General features: G+C 35.6%; 2 protein-coding genes and 1 long non-coding RNA gene across 5 annotated transcripts in view; 1 reads left to right on the top strand and 2 right to left on the bottom strand.

The window, feature by feature from the left end:
- The first annotated feature begins 2,824 nt into the window (after window positions 1–2,824).
- LOC116173317 (regulating synaptic membrane exocytosis protein 1) overlaps window positions 2,825–22,376 on the top strand; it is a 159,843-nt gene continuing 140,291 nt past the window's right edge. For all 3 annotated transcript variants that reach the window (XM_031490699.1, XM_031490697.1, XM_031490701.1), the window contains exon 1: window positions 2,825–3,077. The gene's annotated coding sequence lies outside the window, so the exon portion shown is untranslated. The remainder of the gene's footprint in view (window positions 3,078–22,376) is intronic.
- LOC116173318 lies at window positions 14,509–14,923 on the bottom strand. Its single transcript, XR_004145916.1, has 2 exons — window positions 14,754–14,923; window positions 14,509–14,680 (listed from the first exon to the last, which is right to left on the bottom strand). It is a non-coding gene; the product is annotated as an uncharacterized LOC116173318 (long non-coding RNA).
- On the bottom strand, window positions 15,033–16,018 carry LOC116173625. Its single transcript, XM_031491244.1, has 4 exons — window positions 15,545–16,018; window positions 15,260–15,481; window positions 15,110–15,205; window positions 15,033–15,047 (listed from the first exon to the last, which is right to left on the bottom strand). The coding sequence occupies exons 1-4, from the start codon at window positions 15,734–15,736 to the stop codon at window positions 15,033–15,035; spliced, it is 525 nt and encodes a 174-aa protein (XP_031347104.1). The 5' UTR covers window positions 15,737–16,018.

Here is a 22,376-nt window from a genome sequence, read left to right as displayed (position 1 = left end):
AAGGTTAATAAAAGAAAAAAACAAATATAATGAGGTTAATTGATCCATTTTAAGCTATTTTGAGGCATAAGGTGGTAGTCACCAAGAATAAAATTGCTCGAGATTTGGTGATAGCGATATAGATTGGCGAAAAACTCTGAAAAGTTAAGCGTTCCTGCTAAATAAGAAATCGTATGTTTCAGGTAGCTCCGGATTATTCCAGTTTTTAAGACGAAGGTCCATCATTGGCAAGGAAATAAGTGTCAGTTTCAAAGTGCTCGTGAAATCAGTTTCTACAATTCACTTTGGGTGCAAGGTTAACTTAAATCAACAAATGTTCAACGAAATTGTTTTAATTGTAAGAAATCAGATCATTCAGATTCAAATTGTTGTAAGAAATCTGAAGTGCTTCCAACACAAAAGTCAGCCCATATATTTTTATTGTAAAAAACCAAATCAGTCGGCGATCTTCTATGAAACGGTTCCTATTTTCGTTAAGGAACCTTTTTGCTGAAATAAAATAACATTTTAGTAAATGAGAGTTGGAGGCGAGACGATCGTGTAAAGAAGGAAATCAAACGACATTAATTCGCAATAACATACTTCGCATTGATAGGAAATAATCAACTTGTTCCGACACTATGTGCCCAACGAACATTAGTCTTTCATCAAAGGAGGGCGGTACGGTTGCAGAGAATACAATCAAATACTCTGAACTTACTGATCGATTCATTTTCTGCCCTTTTGGTGTAGAAACATTAGGAGCTTGGGGTCCTTCAGCTAAGTCATTTATGAAGGATATCGGTCGGAAAATTTTTGAGAAATCTAAACAGAGTCGTTTAACTGAATTTCTTGTCTGGAAATTCAGAAAGGTAATGCGATATCTGTTCTAGCAACAATTCCATACCAAAAATGTTTCAAGGAAGTTTTTTATATTATACATTGAATTTATTTTATTTTGTTAATCTTGCATTTAATTGTTATAAAACTTTATTTATAAATTAAGCAAACTCACTGCATAATGAATGACCGTCACTTAACTTCTCTGATGTGTTATCCCACTTGTTCTAGCTCCGGTATCAACACCTACCACAGCGATAGCGACACAAGAACCGCAATTGGTCGAATTTCCGCAACAAAGGGCGGCACGGGATAAATACGGAAACACAAACGCCTCGAAGACACTGGAGTCCAGCAAGTCATTCACTGCCCCTCTACAAGCGGATGCTGGTCGTTTGGCGTCCACAAAATGCCGCCTCGTCTGGTCCAGCAACTAAACGACCTCCTTCGTAACTTCCACACCGTTCTCGACGAGCATGCCATACCGCCACACACAAGATCTGGTTCTGAATCCATCCGTACCGTTAAGAGGACAATCACCGAGGAAGTATTTGTATCTGTTGACCTCATAAGCGCTATAATCATATAATATAATAATATACGGAACACGTTTTTTCTTTTTGTCATTTAACTTTCGGTTGCGATAGACGTATTTTTAACTCGGGTCTCCTTGCTCTATTTTAATTACAATGACCCGCTTCATTTACCTTATCCTGAATATACACACGTAGTGAAGTGTTTATTATTTTACATTATCTACATCTAAATTAAGTTTGCATTTTAACCGCGCTTGTTGCTTTACTTTACTAATTTCCCTTTAGCTTCCTTACGATTCAATAAAAAACAAACTTGGGTGATGCATAAATGAAATAATTAATTTCCTTACAATGCTTAAACAAACATTTACACACACAAGATTATATTTAGTTGCACATCTATATTTAGATTATGCATTCTATTAAACTGTACAATAAAAAATTGTACTAGCGTTTAAACCTTTGTACGATTAGATTGCACTAAAATTTTGCAAAATAACTAGTTTGAATAGTAGGATATTACCATTGAATAAGTAATCATTTACTTATTCAATGATATTACATAAGTTGATAAATACAGGCACAATACATTAATTGGTTGTTGTGGGAACAACTTGATACATGAATCCCGTGAAGTGTAGATAGTAGTGCAACGCAGTAGGGTTGCATAACCAAGTTATTAGTCACAATTTCGCCCTAAAATAGAGGCAATAATATAACATAAAATAAATAATTGAGGTTTGCTGTAAACATTCTGTAGAATCGACTGAAATTTTCCCTCATAACTGAGACGAAGATGCTCACGGGAATTAGTAATACGCCACGATATATACCATTTTAATGAGTCAATATGGACATAGCGATAATTATAGATAAGTTAGCGCCCCATGTCAAGGGTTGGCGAGGCGAGGCGCATTGAATAATAAAGGAAGCATTCGGCGCTCTTGTTTATAATGCAACACTTCACGACCTGAGCAAGAGGGCGAAACGAATTTGATTTTTTGCGGCATTCGTATAACGTTACCAATAGCGTTAAATTTTAAAGGACCTAGGCTAAGTCGTGACGATAACAGCTCGCAATGGGACACTTTTACCCTTCACTTTATGGTCGAGCGTTTAGGGGTTGGCGGTCTGACAAAAAGGTATTGATGGACATGGAACATTTTAATGTTTTCAGGTACATTAAAATAGGAAATACCTGCTTACTCGTATTGATTTTTGTTTCAGGAGATTAAGTGACAGGTTTTTACGTGAGTCGGCGTTCTGCAATCACAATCGGCTTTAAATGAGAGATTCTAATTTCTATACCGAATTATATATCTATTTACAAATTATATAGATTATATACAAGTGCTTACGTCACGTTATATTAAATAGGCATCCGTTCGATGTACCATACACGATGCGCGCGCACTCAGCCCGGCCACCATCAACCTACTTGTTACACCGGAGTTTCCTCTGCTCCGGGATGTTGGCGGGTTAATTCGGGTTTTTGAGAAGCTTTCCTCTTTAGTTTATAATTCCGATGTGAACATCAAGCGGAATTATCAAAATTGATCTTGAAATACCTTAATATCACCATTGCATGTCTTCGCGGCATAAGAACAAAAAAAAACATAGCATATATGTTAAAGCACAACCAAATCCCAGATTTGTTCGTTTATAGGTGTAACTGTGTATAATGACGTAGTTTCATTCTACCACTTTCTGGACAATCTTTTGGTACGTACAACTTTTCATGATTGTTTAACTGTTTTAAAGTTAATATCGATTGATGTCGCGGTAACAGGCTGTACATTTTTCAATTGAAAGCTCGACAAAAGAGCGCAACATTTATTAGCGAATTACGGAAGCGAGTGGGTATTTTTTATGGCTTAACTTTAGCTAATTCGCGTTTAAAATTGGGTTTTAACCGTGATAAACGCTTGCCATTTCCTAGATTACATAGGCTTCAGATGAACCACTTCGCCGACGGTTTAATGAAAAATGTATTGGAGCTTCTTAGGTTTTGGTGGCTCGATCTACCATGTTAATTAGGTTGCAATATCAGCGCTCCATTGCAACAGGTCGGTAATATTCACCCTCCATATAAAATACGGAAAAATTCCACCTTACAACTCTATTATTACATGCTAAAGGGAGGGTTTTCACTAAATTGGAGGCTCACATGGAATTCGTTCAAAATCAACAAGTGCTGAGACCTAGATACGTCTCAGTGCAACATAAAAATGATAACCAAACGCAAATCGACCCAAATTGAGGTTAATCTGTCAGACGCGTGTAATTATTGCAATGACCCTTGTTCGAATTCACGTGTTGATTCATCGATCAGAAAGGAACACTTTCCATAATCAGAATTCCATTTAAACGTGAAATTTAATTTTCCCCACTGAAAATAACTGAAATTACCGAATATCTGAAGTTATTAAGTTTGACAAAAGCCCAAACCAATTCTCGAAATGATTGCTTAGACATGTCTTTCGAATTGTTTGTGACGTCTCCTTTTTTCCCATCTTCCATCCCTCACTTTAATTATTCATTGCCGCTGCCATTTACAAATATATTAAAATTTAGCAATTGCGATAAGGGTATCCAGCCGCGAGTCGAAATTAGAGAAAGTCGTCCGTTTATATTAATCTCGAAGAGGCCCCTTTGATGCTTTATTAAAATATTAGCATGGCGCGAGGCTAAAAAGATGGGAGACATCATTTTCGCATTTTTATCGACTGTTCCAAAAGCCAATTTTATTCAAATGAAACGCAACAACTGATGCCAGATACGGTTTCGCTCAATCATTTTAATAAATAAGAAGAAAAAGAAATTATCGACCGCAAACCTCAGGTTCGTGTCTCTCACTAAATTACGACTTTAGATTCAGTTATGCGAGATGATTTCGATGATATCGTTGGGGGATAACGGATATTGCGTTGTATTCGGCAAGATCGATTTTCAGAAGCAAGCCGAATTCTCCAAGTTTCTGCATTACTTAATCATCGCCGATCTATTTGCAAATTAAGTTTGGTCGTATTGTGTTCTGGCCTTTAAGTCGTAAAATGGATTCGTCTGGCGTTATCTCTAATTAACCTTTATCCGTATTGTACATCTTTAGGTATGGACCTCGAAATTGAGAACGCCGCCTCCGCACAAATGTAACCGGAACTATGGCTTTATTCTAAAACAATACCAATTATGGTACGACTAATAACAACGGGGACACAATCAATTTGAAAACTAAAAGTTGTTGCATACGCTGCCGCTCCGAAAGTTTCGGTGCTTTTTATGTCCCACCGAATATGATTCAAGAGCTTTATACACCACTTGCGCAGCAGAAAACATACCAACAAGTTGGGTTTATGTAACCGAGCTTGGCTAGACCAAATCGCGCTTATTTTCGTTAGTGGTGCAAGTAATTGCACTTGTACCGAAAGTGGCGAAGACGATTTTATTAATTTTGATCTGATGGGAAAACGTCAAACTCAATCAGATCAAAAAGTAAATTCAAATAATATTACTTTTCTGTAAAATTTTGAACGAAATCATCGCGTACAGAAATCCATGAAAAAGTCTTTCGTTTTGAAAAAATCGAATCTTGGAAAAACCAACGTCACGGTCATTATCACTTTCATTTGCTTCTAAAGCATACTTTTTTCTTGCGGGGTGAACTTTTAGACACGTGATATTTTCCCGATGGAGTGTCGGGTTCATTAGTGGAGGAGGAGGACCCCTCGTACCTTGTCGACGTAACAATCTATAGGTACTGGTTGGCAGAGTTGGCGCTGCGTTTCATCAAACCCGTCTCATAATCGGTCAACTAGCTCAGGGTTGGAACACAAAATAAGAGCTTGGGATCTTCCACAGCGGTAGTTCTTCGTAACTTCGTTGGACTTACCAATGGGTTTGAGCGCCACTCCGTTTCTATCTTAACCCTCCCCGTGTTGAATTGAGAAGGTACGAGGGCAACGAGTAATAACAGTACCAATCAATTTAGGTACCAATACTGGTTTATTCAAACACCAAAATATCAGTAGCAAAAATAACATTCTCTCCACAATTGGATATCGTAACACACAAAATACAAAATACACCCAGAGGGGTAGCCCACTCTCTTAAATAGGTATACAAATTACAAATGTGTATATATAAAAACACAAGATATACAACTATTTCCACTTAAATACGGATAAATTCTTTTAAATATCAAAAAATAAGTTCAAATCCCTTTAAATACTAGGTAAATACTTTTAAATCTCTCGACTTGTTGCGAAATATTAACTTGCTCAAGAATTTTGAAAGTTAAAATCAGTTGTGTTGAATCGTTGATTTGTTTACGGTGAAGAGATATTAATTATTAATCTGATTAACGGTTTAAATGAATTCAGTTTTAGTACTATATGATCTCTTACGGCAACCCGCCCAATTCAGAAAACGTCTAGTTTTTAACTTCTTAGGAATGTAAAGAGTAGGGGTATTTCATATGGTAGATATCAACCATCTACCCTAAATAAAAAAATCAAAATCATATTGCCATATTGCATATATTTGGCACAGTGGTCAAGAAAGGCCCTTAAGTAAATTAAATTATTTTCGTCTTCATAGATCGTTCACAATGTAAGGGTAACTCGGGGGCAACCAGATAACGTATCATTACATATGAATTTGAAATGGGAGCGGGTTTTCTGGAATATTTAAAAAACTTACTAGCTTTTACTGATTTTGATAATCAAATAAGCTCATCAGAAACCGACCTGTGTGGCGCAGTGGCGTGGAAGCGCGTCTGCGGTACTGAGGGTACCGAGTTCGAGCGTGTATATTTTTAAATGTATAGGTAGTGGATTGGGTTGCTAGAGCAGCCTTGGTTGAAGTCCCACCCACTTAAAAATAAAGTCCAAAAATAAATAAATATATAAAAGATGATATAAAATCAGTAGCACAAATTGCCAGAGATAATACTCCAAGAACCTTTAAGAACAATTGTAAAAAATACTTAAGGGATTTTAAAGCTACTACGGAATATTTTTTAGCTCATTTCTACAAATATTTAAAAAATGCGCTATTGTGACTTTGTCCGCCCGTCTGTCCGTCCCTACAGCCCTTTCGCTGCTAGATCTTTGTTTTAACAGATATTTATCTAATTTCAGTTCTACTTTGCGCTATTTTGGTTAGTTATGGTGTCGAGGCAGGGCTGTCGCCATATTGATTACTAAGAGCGGGCCAATAAATCTACAAAGCGGGCGGGCAAAATAATAGAATTTGTCGTGTTCCGCGTAATTATCACGTGCTAAAGAAATTCTTTGTTTCTTTCAGTCGAACACTGCAACTGTTGAATATAGCTTGTACTTTTTTTTAAAAAAAAAAGCCTCCTTTTAATCATATAAAATTTTCAAAACATTTCTAGATAAACTCGATGTTGAAAACTAGCTTACTATAGTCTTTTGTTTTTGAGTTATAGGGCAAAAGAATCATTTTTCGATTTTTAGATATTTTTAGACTATATAGGTAACTCCTTTTTACTATCCGCACGTTAGTAAGGGAGGTAGCTATTGCATTGGGGTAAAAAATAACCCCTCACTTTTTGACGAAAATACACGTTTGGAACCAGCATGAAACCGGACCAAACAAAATCTCGACAGTGTCGGTCTGTCGATCATTTCCGACTAAACGGCTGAACCGATTGGAACCAAATTCGGTAACATAGACATAAAAGTAAGAGCTTAACTACAGTAAATTTATGTATTAAGTTATCGGAAATGCGTTTTTTTTATTGTTGCATAATCTGCCGTCGTATAGGAAGCCAGGTAAAAAAGTTATCGGACCAAATCTCTTTTTTTAAATGGATTCAATTCAAAAACGTTAGTAATTTTAAAAAAAATTTAAAAAAAATCAAAAAGTTTGTGACATTTATTGTATTTTTTGAATAATTTAAACATTTTAATCTTTAAAATCCTTTTTAAATTTTTCTAATCTTTTTAATTTTTTTTAATCACTTGAACCTTTTTTATTATCATCCCTGGTGTGCTATATTTCTGAAAAGAGAATTTAATATGCTATCTGTTTAGGTTAAAATATACAGAAGTTTCATTTAACAAATGAGATTAGGTCTGGTAGCTTTTTTCCATGACGCAAAAACAAAGGACTGTAGGCCAGTTTAGCTTTTATCATCGAATTTATTTAAAAAAAAATACATAGACACTGCGACGTCAATTTTTTTCTATCGCGTATAGTTTATAAGCGTTACCCCATATTAACCCTGCACCAAAGAATACTTAATAATTCTTTGCCTGCACAGAGAAAATAACATACACACAAACGTGAAATTGTCCAGACGCCTTTCTTTATGTTTGTTAATTTATGAACATGTTTCATTGTGTCATATTAATCAATTTTCAAGAGCGGGCAAAGTGGATTCTATTTGTCTCCCTCTAGCATGTACCGTAATTCTACACTTTTGCCGTTGAGTGTGCTTATCAATTCTATACGCTAAGATGCTTCTTATAAAATCAAAGCGAAATGACGTGTCAAAAATGGGTTGTGCATGCGCAGTGCTAACTTTCTCATTTGTGGCCGAATTTTTACGAGGAATAGGCGGACAGACGGACAAAACCTTCACATAAGAAAGAAAAAAATTCCCCTAAAAATGGACTGCTTATGCGCAATTCTGAAATTTTAACTGAAGATGCTTCTTATAAATCGAATTGAAAACACATGTCAAGGATTGGATCGCGATTGCATGAATTTTTCGAAAATTTTAATAGAAGGTGGTACTTCTAAAACCAAATTGAGCGCATATACCTTATTAGTTAATTAATGTGTGCAGATATTTCAGGGGTTGATATACGTCAAAATAAGAAAAAAAAATGGTCTAAAGGGCGTCATTTTCGTTATACAGGATGGTAAAGATACAATTTTTTTCTCGTATTTTTCGTTTTCTGTTTAATGTTCTGTGATAAGTGTTTAAAATTTGATACATCAACTATTTTTTAAAATCTCTACAGTAAAGCATCAAAATAGCTGGCCGCAGTATGCAGGATATTTTCATTGCCACTCTCTATAATGAAAACAGCGCCGTTTAGACCATGCATATATTTGCATCTTTTTCTTACCCCGCACCCCGTGAAATATCTGCATGACATTAATTAACAACCTGCATAAAATACTTACTCGTAGCTTTCGACTTCGCAAATTCAAGTTGTATTTGTAGACCAGTGCTTCTTATAAAAGTCCGTCTGTCCGTCGCTACGGCTGTGTAACTTTCAGATCTTATCTTAAGAGTGACTACAAAATTTAACCCTATGGGTAATTACTTATTATGTACACCTTTTGAACAAATAGATTGCGCAAGCGGAAATCCAACTCTCCTATTGATGGGCGAGTTTTTTTTTCTGAAATTGTAAGGGAAAGTACTCACTGAAAAAATAAATTAACCGCACATCAAAATATAGACTGCGCATACGCAGACTAAAATGCGCAACAAAGATATTACGCATCCACAGATTTACATTGTGTATTTGTGAGCCAATACTCTTATAAAAACAGACACCGTTCATATGGAAATTCTCTTTTTGGAAATCGTTTACAATTACTTTTTCAACTTCTGTGATTTATCTTCTGTTATGTCAGTAGGTATTATATAGTGCAGAGTTAGTGGTACTATGAAAATCCAATATATTCCTTAAAACCGTTGTAAACGCTCTAAAAATACTAACGTGGATCTCCCATAATGCCATATCCGACACCATAACTTATTACATATAACTTATTTTATAAGATATAGAATATAAAAACCAGGAAAACCAAGATATTTCGAAAACTGTCAGAGATAGGTATAGGACATTATTATCAAAAATTGAACGTTTTTGAAGGAGATGACAGAAAAATATACAGGGCGTTCCATTTAAAAAAAGTAAGATGAAGTTTTGTAACTTTGAACCTACAAAAAACACCCTGTAAGCTTTTTTTTTAATTTTCATATAGTAGATGTATTTATTTGACTGTTACTTTACACAGGATAAATTTAAGTAATAATTTTGACACAATACTGAGGCTACAATTACACGTGGAATTAAAAAAAACGCATTCCAATACAGGGGGTTCTATTTAAAAAAATGTAACATTTTAGCGCCCTACTTTGGGAGCGCACTCTGTATCATTCAAAATATTTTTAAAATGTGGGGAATATTCAATCATATTATAAAACAAAAGAGCTCTTTCGAAAAACCTAATCTTCAATGCATTTAGTTACTCTGCGGAATCGTTGACTCGCCCTGTACATAGCCCATATCTATACATGTAAGAAAAATTCCATGTATACTAGGCCAAGAAGAAACGCACCCTCGAAATAAGTGCTATGAACCCAGTTCTAAACTTCCTTTCTATTTTTGTTACAAAATTCGCCCCAGTAAATTCGATCCGAAGGTCCACCCTTAAGATACTTCTAAGTAAATTGTCCCTAATAAGGGAGATTCGCTCCCACCGTATTACCCGCTCTATAAGGACTTGCAAAAAAAAACACTAGCGTCAAAAATACACGTAAACCCTTTCTCTCTATCTTGGCATAATTCCTAGAGCTCTTTTGTATGTCATCTCGGGAATATTTGTTCTCGGTTCAGGAAAATTGCTGTATGGTAGTTTTCTCATGACCGGAAAATACAGTTTTTAGTAACCATCAAACAAAACCAAAAATTGAGTAAATACCATTTCTTTCAAGCGAGAATTCGAGTTTAGGGTCTAGGTTTTTTGAACATAAACTTTTCTAGGAGTTGATTCCTTGCAAAAGTGTATTTCGGCGGGCTGAATTTCTCGGTGGCAACTATTTCGGGAAATGTATTCCTGAGGCGAATCTTTCCAGGGAGAACCTTTCGGAGGGAAATTGTCTGGCTTCGGAAGTGAATTCGATGTGCGAATCTTCTGGGGGCGAATCCTCTGGACGCGAATTTAATGGAGACGAGTTTACAGTGACGAATTTTCCAACGTGAATTTCCCGCTCACGATATTTTACAATTACGATTGCCAAAAATGGTTTAAGTCACTATTTGAAAATAAAGAATATTAAAAGGACAAACTTGTGTCGATCGGAAAGACAGCAACAGTATTCTTTATAACAGCAACAGAAACAGTAAAATTGGCCATGATGATCGCCAATTTCGAATTACGAGGCATGTATTGAATAAATTCTTCTATTGTACATAATTATTAAGGCCTTTTGAACGTAGCAATAGAAGCATATTCAATTATAAATTAAAAGAACAAAAATTACTCTGTAGTTTATAAGCGAGTCCGAGCACGCCTGAACAAAAACTCAATTCCTTAAGGGTTTAAATCGAAATAAATCTGATTACTACGAAGTTTCCATTCAATCAGAAGAAGTTTATTAATTGAAAAGTTAATAACCAATAAGGTGGGCACAATGAAGTTCAGCAACGCAACGTTTAGTCATACCACGTTAATTGAAATACTCAATTATAGAAGTTATAATTTAATTTAGGTAACTATTAAGTTTCGTAGATAATTTATACGGGAATTGTGAGGTGTCTCATTTCATGCGTTTGATCCAAATGTTATTGCTTCTTAGAGAATTGATTCCGAGAAAGTTATGTAGTTTCGTATTAAACTTGTAATTTGTAGAATTGTGCAAAGTTAACTAATCGAATTGACAACGAAGTATTACACACGCTAGACGAAAATCAAATTGGCAGAGTTTCCTATAGTGATTATAAATATGACTTACGAGATTTAAAAATCAATAGGTACAGATAAAAAGAACTTGCTTATATGAAGTAAAAGCTATGGGCACTTTAGCAGAATGATTTGGTCTGAGACCGGTCATGGAGCTTTATTTTTCTTAAAACGACGCGACGCCAACGCCAACAATTAATACATTTATTTATCAACGACATCGAATTATTGCAAACTGCAATGGCCAACTGTCAATAAACCACACACAAGCACCTGACCCGCTAGCTCAAATAAAACACATAACCGCCTCCAAAAGTCCAAGGAATTAATTAATACATTTTTAATTAACACCTGATGTAACTCTGGGTACGAAATAGAAAAATGTGACATGAACATTAGCTCTTATCTAGGTCGTTATTTGGGGTTGATTAAACACAAAAGTAATCGTTTACAAATGAAACAAATTTGTTCGACATATATCAACTGAAAAATAGGCGCTTAGTCCAAAAAAACAAAAATCACGCAGCAATTCAACCAATGATCGAAGGAACAAATCAATTAAAGTAAGTCTTAATTACCTGGTAAATCTCCGGTCGTACTGCGATTTCTAAACAGACCCACTAACACAAAGCGCCAGGGGAAAATGCTTCGAAACTTCACTCCTTGACATTAATTATAACACTTGAATCTCGATTTAGAGGACACTGGGTTCGATGTAATTACTGATGTAAAATTTTGATTTTTGATGATGGAAAACTCCCTTAACGGGTGAGAAACAACTACCTCTTTTATCGCGACTTAAATCTCAGCACTCAATTTACTTTCTTCTATAAAGAACTTTACGATTATAAAGACTGACTGTCTTCCCAATAAGACGCTCAAATAACGGCATAATTGCCAATCGCCAAAATAATAAGCAGCTACGTTTCAGCCAAACAAACAAAACAAAGATTAACGTCCATGTCACACATCATAATATATACGCTTTTTCTTAATCATTATTTTATCAGTGGTTCTCAAACGGGTTATACACGGTGTAGAAACGGTTTACGCACCATAGTGCTTTCAATGCAATTTCATTCTATTGAAATAATTTCTCCCCTAATTAATTTAGAGCAAAGTTGCAGCTTAAAAAATTCTGCATCTACTAATGCCCTTATTTATTATTTTTCATTCGGGAAACCGGAAAAAATAAATAAATTAGAATTTAATATTTGCGTAACAATCAAACTCCTTTGATCTAATAGAAGTACTACAGATAATCTAGTTCTACTGCAGAATGAAATTGCTAACGCTTTTGCCATTAATCAAGAAGTCATTGTTGCAATTCTTGATATTGAAAGTGCGTTCGACACTACCTGGAAACCCGTCATCTACAATAAATTTATAGAACTGAATTTAACAGGAAACATATCATCTTTCATCCAAAACTTTCTAACCAATCGTACAGCAAGAGTTTTGGCTAACAATAAAATATCTAGAACCATAGCGCTGGTGGACGGAGTTCCGCAAGGGGCAGTTCTTAGTACAACCCTATTTAACTTGGCTATTAATGACTTAGGAAAATTTTTCCGCCCTCCAATTAAATGTGCCCTCTATGCAGATGATCTGATAATATACTGCACGGGAAAGGTAACAGCAACTTCCTGCAGTTTACTTCAAAACTCAATAGATGAGATTTCCCGTTGGTCCAGAATGACAGGTTTCAACTTTTCGGCTTCAAAATCCAAAGTCATGAAATTTAGCAGACGGAGAAATAACTTCAATCCCCACGTAACGCTGAACGGTGTCCCTCTTCAGGTAGTAGAAACGTACAAACTCCTAGGCCTAACTTTTGACCATAAACTGACCTGGAGAAAGCATATTGAAGAAACAAAAGCGAACTGCATGAAGAGAATGAACATACTCAAATCACTGGCACATCATCAATGGGGAGCTCAAGAAACAATGTTGCTAAGAATATATAGGGCATTAATACGATCAAAACTAGATTATGGCAGCATAGTATACTCTTCTGCTAGTAAATCTGCCCTTAAGATGCTTAATGCAATTCACAACACCTCTCTCCGTATCTGCTTAGGAGCGTTCCGTACCAGCCCAGCAGAAGCCCTTTACTGCGAAGCCCATGAACTTCCTCTCCACCTTCGTCGCGAACAGCTTCTTCTAGCTTATTTCTCCAGAATATCCGCTAACCACAAGAATCCGGTTTACAGTGCACTGATGTCAGCGCAGATCAATAACATTACCAAACACCCCTTTCCAGTCACTAAAATATTAAGAGACCTGGTAGGAAATACTGATTTATCCAAAACTACTCCACATCCAAACTCTCTCTGCCCTCTATGGACTAAGCAAATGCCTCAGATCAGCAAAACCTTATGTAAATACAATAAAACTGATACTCCTAACCTAGTTCTTAAACAATCATTCCTTAAGTTAATAGACAAATACGGACATTCAAACAACACACTATACACAGATGCTTCCAAAGACGACAAAAGTGTTAGTTGTTCAGTCACGACATCAGATTCCACAATAGCGAGATACGTGCTACCAAACTTTTGTAGCATTCATACTGGAGAGCTATATGGAATCTTAATGGCGCTAAACACAATTACCGGCGAGAATAAGAAGACAATAATATGTACCGATTCCCTGGCAGCGATACTTTCCATCGACAATATATTTACCTACCCAAAATTGGCTAGCACAACAGATCCATGACTCCTACCAGCAACTTGTTGCCAGGAATAACACTGTAACTATTGTCTGGACGCCTTCTCACGTAGGGATTCCTGGGAATGAAAGAGCTGACCAAGCCGCAAAAGAAACTCTAAACATGGATTTGCATTTGCCCACAGTACAAATTCAACTACACACCGAACTCCAAAACTCTCTTTACCAGCAAATGGCAACATATTTGGAGCCTCTCCAACGCCAAACTGGCCCAAATTCAAACACAAATAACTGCACATAATCTACCCTTAATGCCGAGAAAGGATACCATAATAATACACAGATTAAGGATTGGTCATACTGGTGTCACGCATGGCCACATCTTGGACAGTCTCGATCCACCACGGTGCGAATGCAACGACATTCTTACTGTAAACCACATTCTCTCCGAATGCCCAAAGTATGATGAAAATAGACTAAAATGGCGGATAGGGACAGACCTGAAAGAAGACCTTGCAACACCAGAAAATATTGCCAGAGTAATTAATTTTCTGAAAGACATCAGATTGTATAATTGTATATAGATACCGTCCTATACTTATTATGTTAGCCACACTTATCTTACTGTAACTGTGCCAATGGCCATAAGTAGTCGAGGCACAATAAATTAAAAAAAAAAACTTTTATCGCCGACTAGCATTAGAATGCTATGATTATGAATGTCAAAATCATTAATAATCCGTCACTTTATGGCACGTGCCATAAAGTTGTGCCATAAAGTCGCCTTGACAACAAATTTAGGCTGATTGTTGATATATTATTTATTAATGTTAATAGTAATAGTACAATTTGAATTTCCGGAAATTGAAATGCCTGAACTAGATTGAAGAACACATTCATTTGTAGTCGATGATGCACTAGTAATTCCAGATACTGAGATAGTTGATGAAGATGCCAAATCCCTGATTCTCTGGCAGCTAACAGTGTTAACAGATCCTAAGGTTCTAGCAATTTTGTTCTTGTTTTCTCGTGAATCCGCCACATACCTACCCTTCCGCAACAGCATCGCTTTTCCAGTCACCATGTCTTTTCAATGTTCGAATGTCTGCGCCACTATCTGCAAGGATTGTAGCAGACGTTCTGCGAAATGAATGACCAGTGAACTGATCTGCATTAGGAAGGTTCAGATATTTGGCAATTTTACGAGGAATTTGACCAAAGGTATTGATGCTAATGGGATTACACGTACACTTTCCCGCACCATAGAATAGAAAGAACTTCTCTATTTTAACATGCTTTGGTCTTAAATTTATGTACTTTTTAATGAGCTCAGTGTAATTCATGCTATCATCATTTAAAATTGTGAATGTTCTGGGTCGATGTGTTTTCGTATCTTTGAGATTCACCACAAAAACTGCACCCTCTTCTTGGACATCGCTTACACGTAAATTGTAAAACTCTATCCTTCTGCAAGCACCAAATAATCCAAATATTGCAACAACCTAAAATCATACTTTTATAGTAACCTTTTGTAGCAATAAGAGAAACCCACCCACCTTCATAAGGAGATATTGTTCGTCACAAGCCGAGGTCAAAAAATTTATTAACTGATTCTTTGAGAACACCAAAGATTTTTCTGCTGAATACCCAACTGAACACTTTTTTAAAAAAGCAGAAAGTTTAGAAAACTGGCTAATGTCAATGTCATTTTTTATTCGTAACATACATTTCAGCTTGGAGTACATGCACCACAATGACGAGGACTTGTAATTTTTTGACTAAAACGGAAGAAACAATAATTACAATTAGGTATATAATTATTTACAGTCTAATTGATCTACCTGATCCAGAAAATACGCCAGCAAAACCTTCTCTGTCACAATTTCGGCATTATTGTTCCGCATCCAGTGACAAAATTTTTCAAATTCCTTTTTGTAAAAGTCTTCTGATTTCTTTGGACACAAACTGGATTCCGCTTCTTCCGCTTTCTTTAAAATTGCATCACACAAACTCAAATCTTCCGCAAAATTCATGTTTTGTGCGTGTTTTGTGCAAATGGCGCCGCTTTATTTATTTATTAACAAAAGTGAGCTATCAAAAACCATGGTAATGTTTAAAACCGCTTTGATGTAATTTTAGATTTAGGTATTTCCGATTTAAGTTTATCGATCAGAATTTTTATTTTTGAAAAGTTCTAGTCGGCGATAAAATAGCGTATGAAATTTGTTTATAATGCAAGGGATTATGACATTCGTGATATTACCGCATTCGCTTCGCTCATGCGTTAAACATTCACTCATGCCATAATCCCTTGCATTATAAACTAGTTTCATAATATACAGTGTGAGCAACAATGATTGAAGCGTGCGTCATCACCGCTTGTTCCTATTAATATCAAAACTACCTTCTTTGTATGAAGTTGTATACGAAAATGACGTTCTGCGCTGTCACAGTGACGTGCGTCTATTCGTATTTCGTATCTTGTATCAAATCAGCATATGCTATGAGCGGCACATTGCCAATTTAGCTGAAGCGGCACGCTTCAATCTTTGTTGCTCACTCTGTACTATTGTTTAATAATTTTATGGCACGAGTGATTTTTAGTAAAATGCTAATTTATAATTTCTCGGATTTCCCACAACCAAGAATGAGCACATAAATCAACGCAGAATTTTACAATCTACAAAAAATTTAATTGAATTGAAATATTCCGGTATAAAGAAATTGCCATTGAAATACCTATATGGTGCGTAAACCAATTCTACACTCTGTATACCAAAGGCAATTGTGTATTAATGGGTGCTAGCGGCAAAATTTCGGACTCATAGAATGATAATCCCAATGCCATTGATTCGTATCCGACCACATACGGGTTGATGGCATTTGGATTATCATTATACGAGTCCGAAATTTTGTCGCAGGTACTCAAGCTTAATCCTAATCCAATTAATCACATCCGGATTAATGGTTTGAGTCCGACATTCTGTCGCTAGTAGTAAATTCTAATGAGATTGATTAATTCGCAATTACTTTTTGTCTAAATCGGTATGTAGGTATATAAATAATCCGCCGAATCGCGTTCTGTAAAAACACCCGCCCTCCGAAACGTCCCTACGCTGAAACGTCGCGCACCGGATGATGATATCTAGTTGTCGAAACAGGTACAGTTTAGCAAAATTCTTCATTGTTTTTTGTGTGTTAAATGTTCAATTCAGTTTATTATTTTGTCTAAATACATTCACAGAAAGTGTAATGTAAACTCAGTCGATGACCTCAAGGGCAATTAACGTTTGATACGCCATAAGGGTTGTTCTCTTGACTAAGTTTGCATTTTTGTATTCACGAATACGTATTTTAAACAGCTTATCTTCCCTTTCAATTACTTCAGTAAACACTATCTACATTTAGCATGTAGCTAATACCTAGCGTAAGTACAGTCTAAAGCGATTTTCGGTTAGCGAATTTGTATTTGAAAAACTAGTCACACACATTAGATTTAATTGAAACGGGGCTCTACAATGCATAATCTGGGTTAAATTACTCGTTACCCATTGCGCCGCTACACGGGATAATTAAAAACAAAATTGGCAAGCATGCTCGCTTACAGAACGATTTTAATGGTAATTTCGCTTAAATGACTCGATATTTCAAAAACTTCATCCGCACGATAGTGTTAAAAGGCTCTAATTGGTGGTGAAGTTAATTGTAAAATAGAACCACTTCAAAACGATTCTGTCAAAAGCTACCCTTATTAATTTCAGTCCTTTTTTTTTATTACTCGACTCTTGGTTGTTGTTCATATTTTCATGAGTTTAACTGCACCTATATCATAAGCGATTTCTTTTACTCGTCATTCAAGCTGTATATGACGTGTCAGCTACAACCCCAAGTTCAGGTGCTTATTCGTATCAATGATCATTAGGGCTGTTCAGTACGACAGCAAGGTGGGATACTGGAACTTATTTTTGTGTGGTGCTTAACATTTTATGTGTAGGTATGTGATGATCTATTGAAAGTAGAGCGTGCCCAAATGCATTGATAAGAAAAATTAGTGTAACTTTTTATCATTCAGAATTCGATAGAAGCCAATTTCGCAATTTTTCATTTATAGGTTTTTTATTAAGGGTAGTTGAAGTATCCTTGGAGACTAAGTTCGCCATTTTACGTTCTACCTAAGCTTTCAAAGTGTTTTTCTGACTTTAAGTATCTTATATACTTCTCATCTAATACGTTACAACTATTCCTAACATATTTTGTAGCAACAAACGAACTAGATTTATTTAAAAATATTCCCAGTAGTTATAAAAGTCATCAAATAGTGGATTCATATTTGCACATTTGTCTATTTAGGGGAATTGATCTGTTTTGATAGGGTAAAGATATACCGGAACCTCCCCAAACAGATTACCACATGGTGTTCTGGCATGAAACAGTATAGACGACTTTAGCGCATTTTAGTTCGCTAGATTTTGTTCGGCAAGCAGAAGAAATGAGCTCTATTCACAAGCTTTTATTATTATTATTTTATATTAAAGAAAAAATCGCCAGCCGTTCGGGACCGGACAACTGGTCGCCGATGAGATTGACTTCATACACATGGCATACTTAAAAAAACAATTTCCCTTTCTTTTCAACTTCCGTCTCCACTTCCTTAACAAATTAATGCTTCGTTGAACAATAAACTGCGCCTGTGCTTTTTTATCTTGAAATTGATTAGCCTACGCCACTGGAAAACTTTAACAAATTTTACGCAATTGTTTCCAGATGTCATTTCCCACATAATAAAATTGAACAAATAAATGAAATATAAGGTGATTATTTAAACAAAATTAGCATCTAATAATTTTGATACAAAACAAAATTGACCTCGAACTCAATATGATCGAATCTTGTGCCCAATCCCAAATTACAACCAACCGTTAACGTTAAAAATAATTACAATGCGCATACAGAGTGTTCCATCGTTATTGCATGTGCCGAAGCCAAAAAATCCCCGCATGGTGTAGTTTAAACTAGTCATGCAACGGAAGTGTTATCACGGAAGCAGAATCGGAAACAGAAGACAAAATATTTTTTTGCAGAAACGGAAGCAGAACCGGAAGTGTAAATACCTCGGTAAATACTATTATCAATTTGATAAATACTAGAATAATGAGTCATATACATGTAGTTTATTCACGAACTAATGAGATTAATGGAAGGAAACCATAAGAAGCAAGTCATGGCACGTCTGACGGCCGGGTCGGCTGGTAAACTCCGCCCGCGGCTCACGTCACTTGTCCACCCGTCGACCAAACAGAGCGCACAGCACACCTTGACATATATGAAAAATTCCGGTATACTTCCGTTATCAAATAGCAGAATCGGAAACAGAAACGGAAGTGAAACAAGTTGTAAATCAGCATATGCATGATGAAAGCGCATTTTTGGTAATGCAGATCAGTATTTTATTAGCGAAGTTTAAAATTATTTATCTCATGAGCAATTGAACCCAAAACAGACTAAAGCCTGCACATCTACGCTATAGCAAAAATCTTTTAGTGCGTTTCTAGCTATTGTAATTGCTGAGGTCTCAGCCGGACAGCCAGCCAGCCAGCCATAACGAATATAATGACGTAGTTTTTTCAAAAATGCGCTAAAAATACACAGAACTTGCTCTACTACAGCTCAAGTAATTGAGTTGCTACAAAATATTCTTGAATCTTTGAATTTTGGTGTTAAAGGTTAATAAATAAAAAAAATTAATTAGTTAATTGTGATCAACCATTAAAAGCGAAATATGCAGACAATAATTAGTGTTAGCCTATATCCACTATAAAAACAAGAAAATACACCGAATGAAGTAATGAAGGATGAATATTTTATAACTGAAACGTGTATAGTACAGTTCTAAGTAAATATCTGTACCTACTTATATCATACACAAAAAGGCGTTTACTGGGGAGCAACTGAACTATGACCGGTTCAAGCCCAGACGAGACATGAATAATGCAATAGAACGGGGTGTAACAGTTTCATTTATTATATAACGAAACGCGATATTGTAAATAGCCCAATTATGCTAATAAGCTAATCAGGTCACAAATGAAAATGTTGTTGACACTTGTTGATTAATTGCAGGTGAAAACAGAACGAACATGTGCGGTGAATGATTGGTATCGCAAGGTCTGGTTATTGAAATTCTTATTATTTACCTTTGTAATAAATATGTATTTTTGCAGAAATTGGTTGAAGGCGTTAGCGGAAAAATATGTATATGGTAATAATATATTTTGAATTGAATTTCTGGCAACTGCTACAAAGAAGAATCCCAGTATTGACTTAAATTAATGATTTGAGAGACTCAGTGACCTCCATTAACCTTCGAAAATTCTAAAGAATTTATTATAAACATTATGATCAACACCTGAAGTAAATCTAAGGTAAATCTGATACGAACACTCTATCTGGGTCGCACGATGGGTCCGATTAGACACACAATTAATTGATCAACAGAGACAAAAATTTATTGCGAAACATTAGAAATGAAAAATTAAAATAAAATTCCCAAAAAAAAAGAAAAACACACAAAGCTTTTCAACAAATAAAATTAAAAAATCTTAAAATTACGTACAGTTTTTTTAAAAAATAATCCTAATAATAATCATAATACCGGTTTGCAATAACACGGCACAAAACGTTTACAGTTTCTGATATTCAATTTTCTTTTACACACAAACAACATTAACTTAATAACTCAAATGAGGAATTGCTCGTGGCTGTTCAGACGGTAGAAACTGTTAACTTTTAATAGCAAGAGAACCTTAACAGGAGATCTAACGGTGAACTATATGCTTGCTTTTTCAACTTGGCAGACTTTTTCCTCAAAACGACTAACCACGTAACTTTGGACAACAATATTTGACTCGGTGAAAGTCAGAAATGTGGATCTTCAACTTTCTCCTTCTTTTCCTCCGCGTAATGATATAAAACCAATTCTTTTTAATCTATAAATGTAGAATGGATCTACCTCCACTCTAAATTATTACTACTTCCTATAGCGTACAAAAAAAAGGTTTTTTTTTCAATTTTCGCGCATGTTCCTCGAGAGCAATCCTATTTGGATGAAATAACACATGGATTTAAAATAGACCTCCGTTGCTTTATGGTCCAACTAATGGTTTGAATTCGTAAGAGTACATAAACGTGCATCTTGCACACATATCATACATTTACAATTTACTCTCTAAAGAGAATTAAATTTTCAATTATGAAAAGGGTCATAAAAATTCCCAACTTCGCCCGGAAAAGTGCATGAGGTAAATTACCAACGTCGTAAAATCAAGTTAAAATCCTTGGCGAGCTGGTAGAGATGAGGAGAATATAAAAATTATCTGGACATAAATCTAAATGTATTACGGTGGAAGCTTTAGAAAAAGGTCTAATATATTCCTTCATAAATTAAAGTACAGTAACTTTAGGTATGCAATCTTATTCACACGAAGAAGATGAGCAATTTCGTTTTCTAGCTATAGTTCCGAGAATCTGTCAGTATGATCGAGCGCCACTCGCGAAGGAATATTGTCACTATCAATGTAAGTGAATTGATACGTATTTATAACCTTTAGCGTTGGCAGTAAAGCAAATTGAGGATCGGTGTTCGATAAAATACGGTTTGAGATTACATAATGGGGAGGGGTAAGGGGGGGGGGGGATCGTACTTGGCGGAAAAGTTTTCACTTGAAACTGTAATTGCAACCATTATATGTGAACGCCTCAATTTCGGATTACCGCAGAAGTTGGGATAATGGACAATTTATATTCCGAGCGGAACCACATCTACTTAAATTGATTCGCAAGTGTATACCAATAAATAAGGGCAGGGGTTGCTCCTATTTTCGTTAAGATGGCACCAACCTATTAAAGCATTGCGAATAGTTTTAATAAAGTTGTCAGGATTTGTACACAGTACAATTTTTGTTGTTCATTTAGCTATGTCAATAAAAATGCTGCAGCATTTTTTTAGCGTCCATTCAAATTCGAAGGGCCACCATGGGGTTCTCGGGCACTGTAAGAGATAGGTTTTGAAACTGAAAAAAATCGCAACTACTTTCGGAGAGATCCGGAAATTTTGAAAAATGGTGTTTATTTTTTACTGAAATTACTTAAACATTTTTTTTTAAATAATTAACAAATTATAGTATGGCCACTTTTTCCCTCTACAAGATGCTACTTTTAAATCTTAAGTTTGACGTTTCGTCAACCAACATCAACCTTGTTTTTTCTTATGGAAGTCATTTTTTACTTTTTATGCCATTTGATAGAGAATTTTTTATTTCAAAAATGTAAACCATAAGAATTCTATAAGAAAAAACAAAGTTGATGATCGTTAACCGGAGACGAAACATCGGATTTAAAATTTAAAACTAGCATCTTGTAGAGGGAAAAAAGTGGCCACAATAATGTGATATTTATTTTGAAAATGTTTTTTAAATAACTTCAGTAAAAAATAAAAACGATTTTGCAAAATTTCGCTTTTTTTCCGGATATCTCTGAAATTAGTCGAAATTTTTTCAGTTTAAAAACTGCATTTTGTTAAGCATTGAATATGAAACTTTGCCAAATTTAAACAACCTATCTATCCGAGATCACCATGCTGGTCCCCAATTTGAATCAGCCTGTATAGTGCGAGTA

The sequence above is a fragment of the Photinus pyralis genome, unplaced genomic scaffold (assembly GCF_008802855.1).
Source record: "Photinus pyralis isolate 1611_PpyrPB1 unplaced genomic scaffold, Ppyr1.3 Ppyr1.4_LG6, whole genome shotgun sequence".
Taxonomy (NCBI): domain Eukaryota; kingdom Metazoa; phylum Arthropoda; class Insecta; order Coleoptera; family Lampyridae; genus Photinus; species Photinus pyralis.
The sequence above is the reverse complement of the archived record's forward strand: the minus strand, read 5'-3'. Positions and strand labels throughout refer to the sequence as shown.

Bases quoted from the DNA above. Each gene is read 5' to 3' on its own strand.
- LOC116173625 (XM_031491244.1), bottom strand. From the start codon at position 15,736: ATGAATTTTGCGGAAGATTTGAGTTTGTGTGATGCAATTTTAAAGAAA. The intron at 15,482-15,544 runs GTAGATCAATTA...CTTCCGTTTTAG, and splicing joins TGGCGTATTTTCTGGATCAG to TCAAAAAATTACAAGTCCTC. The intron at 15,206-15,259 runs GTGGGTGGGTTT...GTATGATTTTAG, and splicing joins AACAATATCTCCTTATGAAG to GTTGTTGCAATATTTGGATT.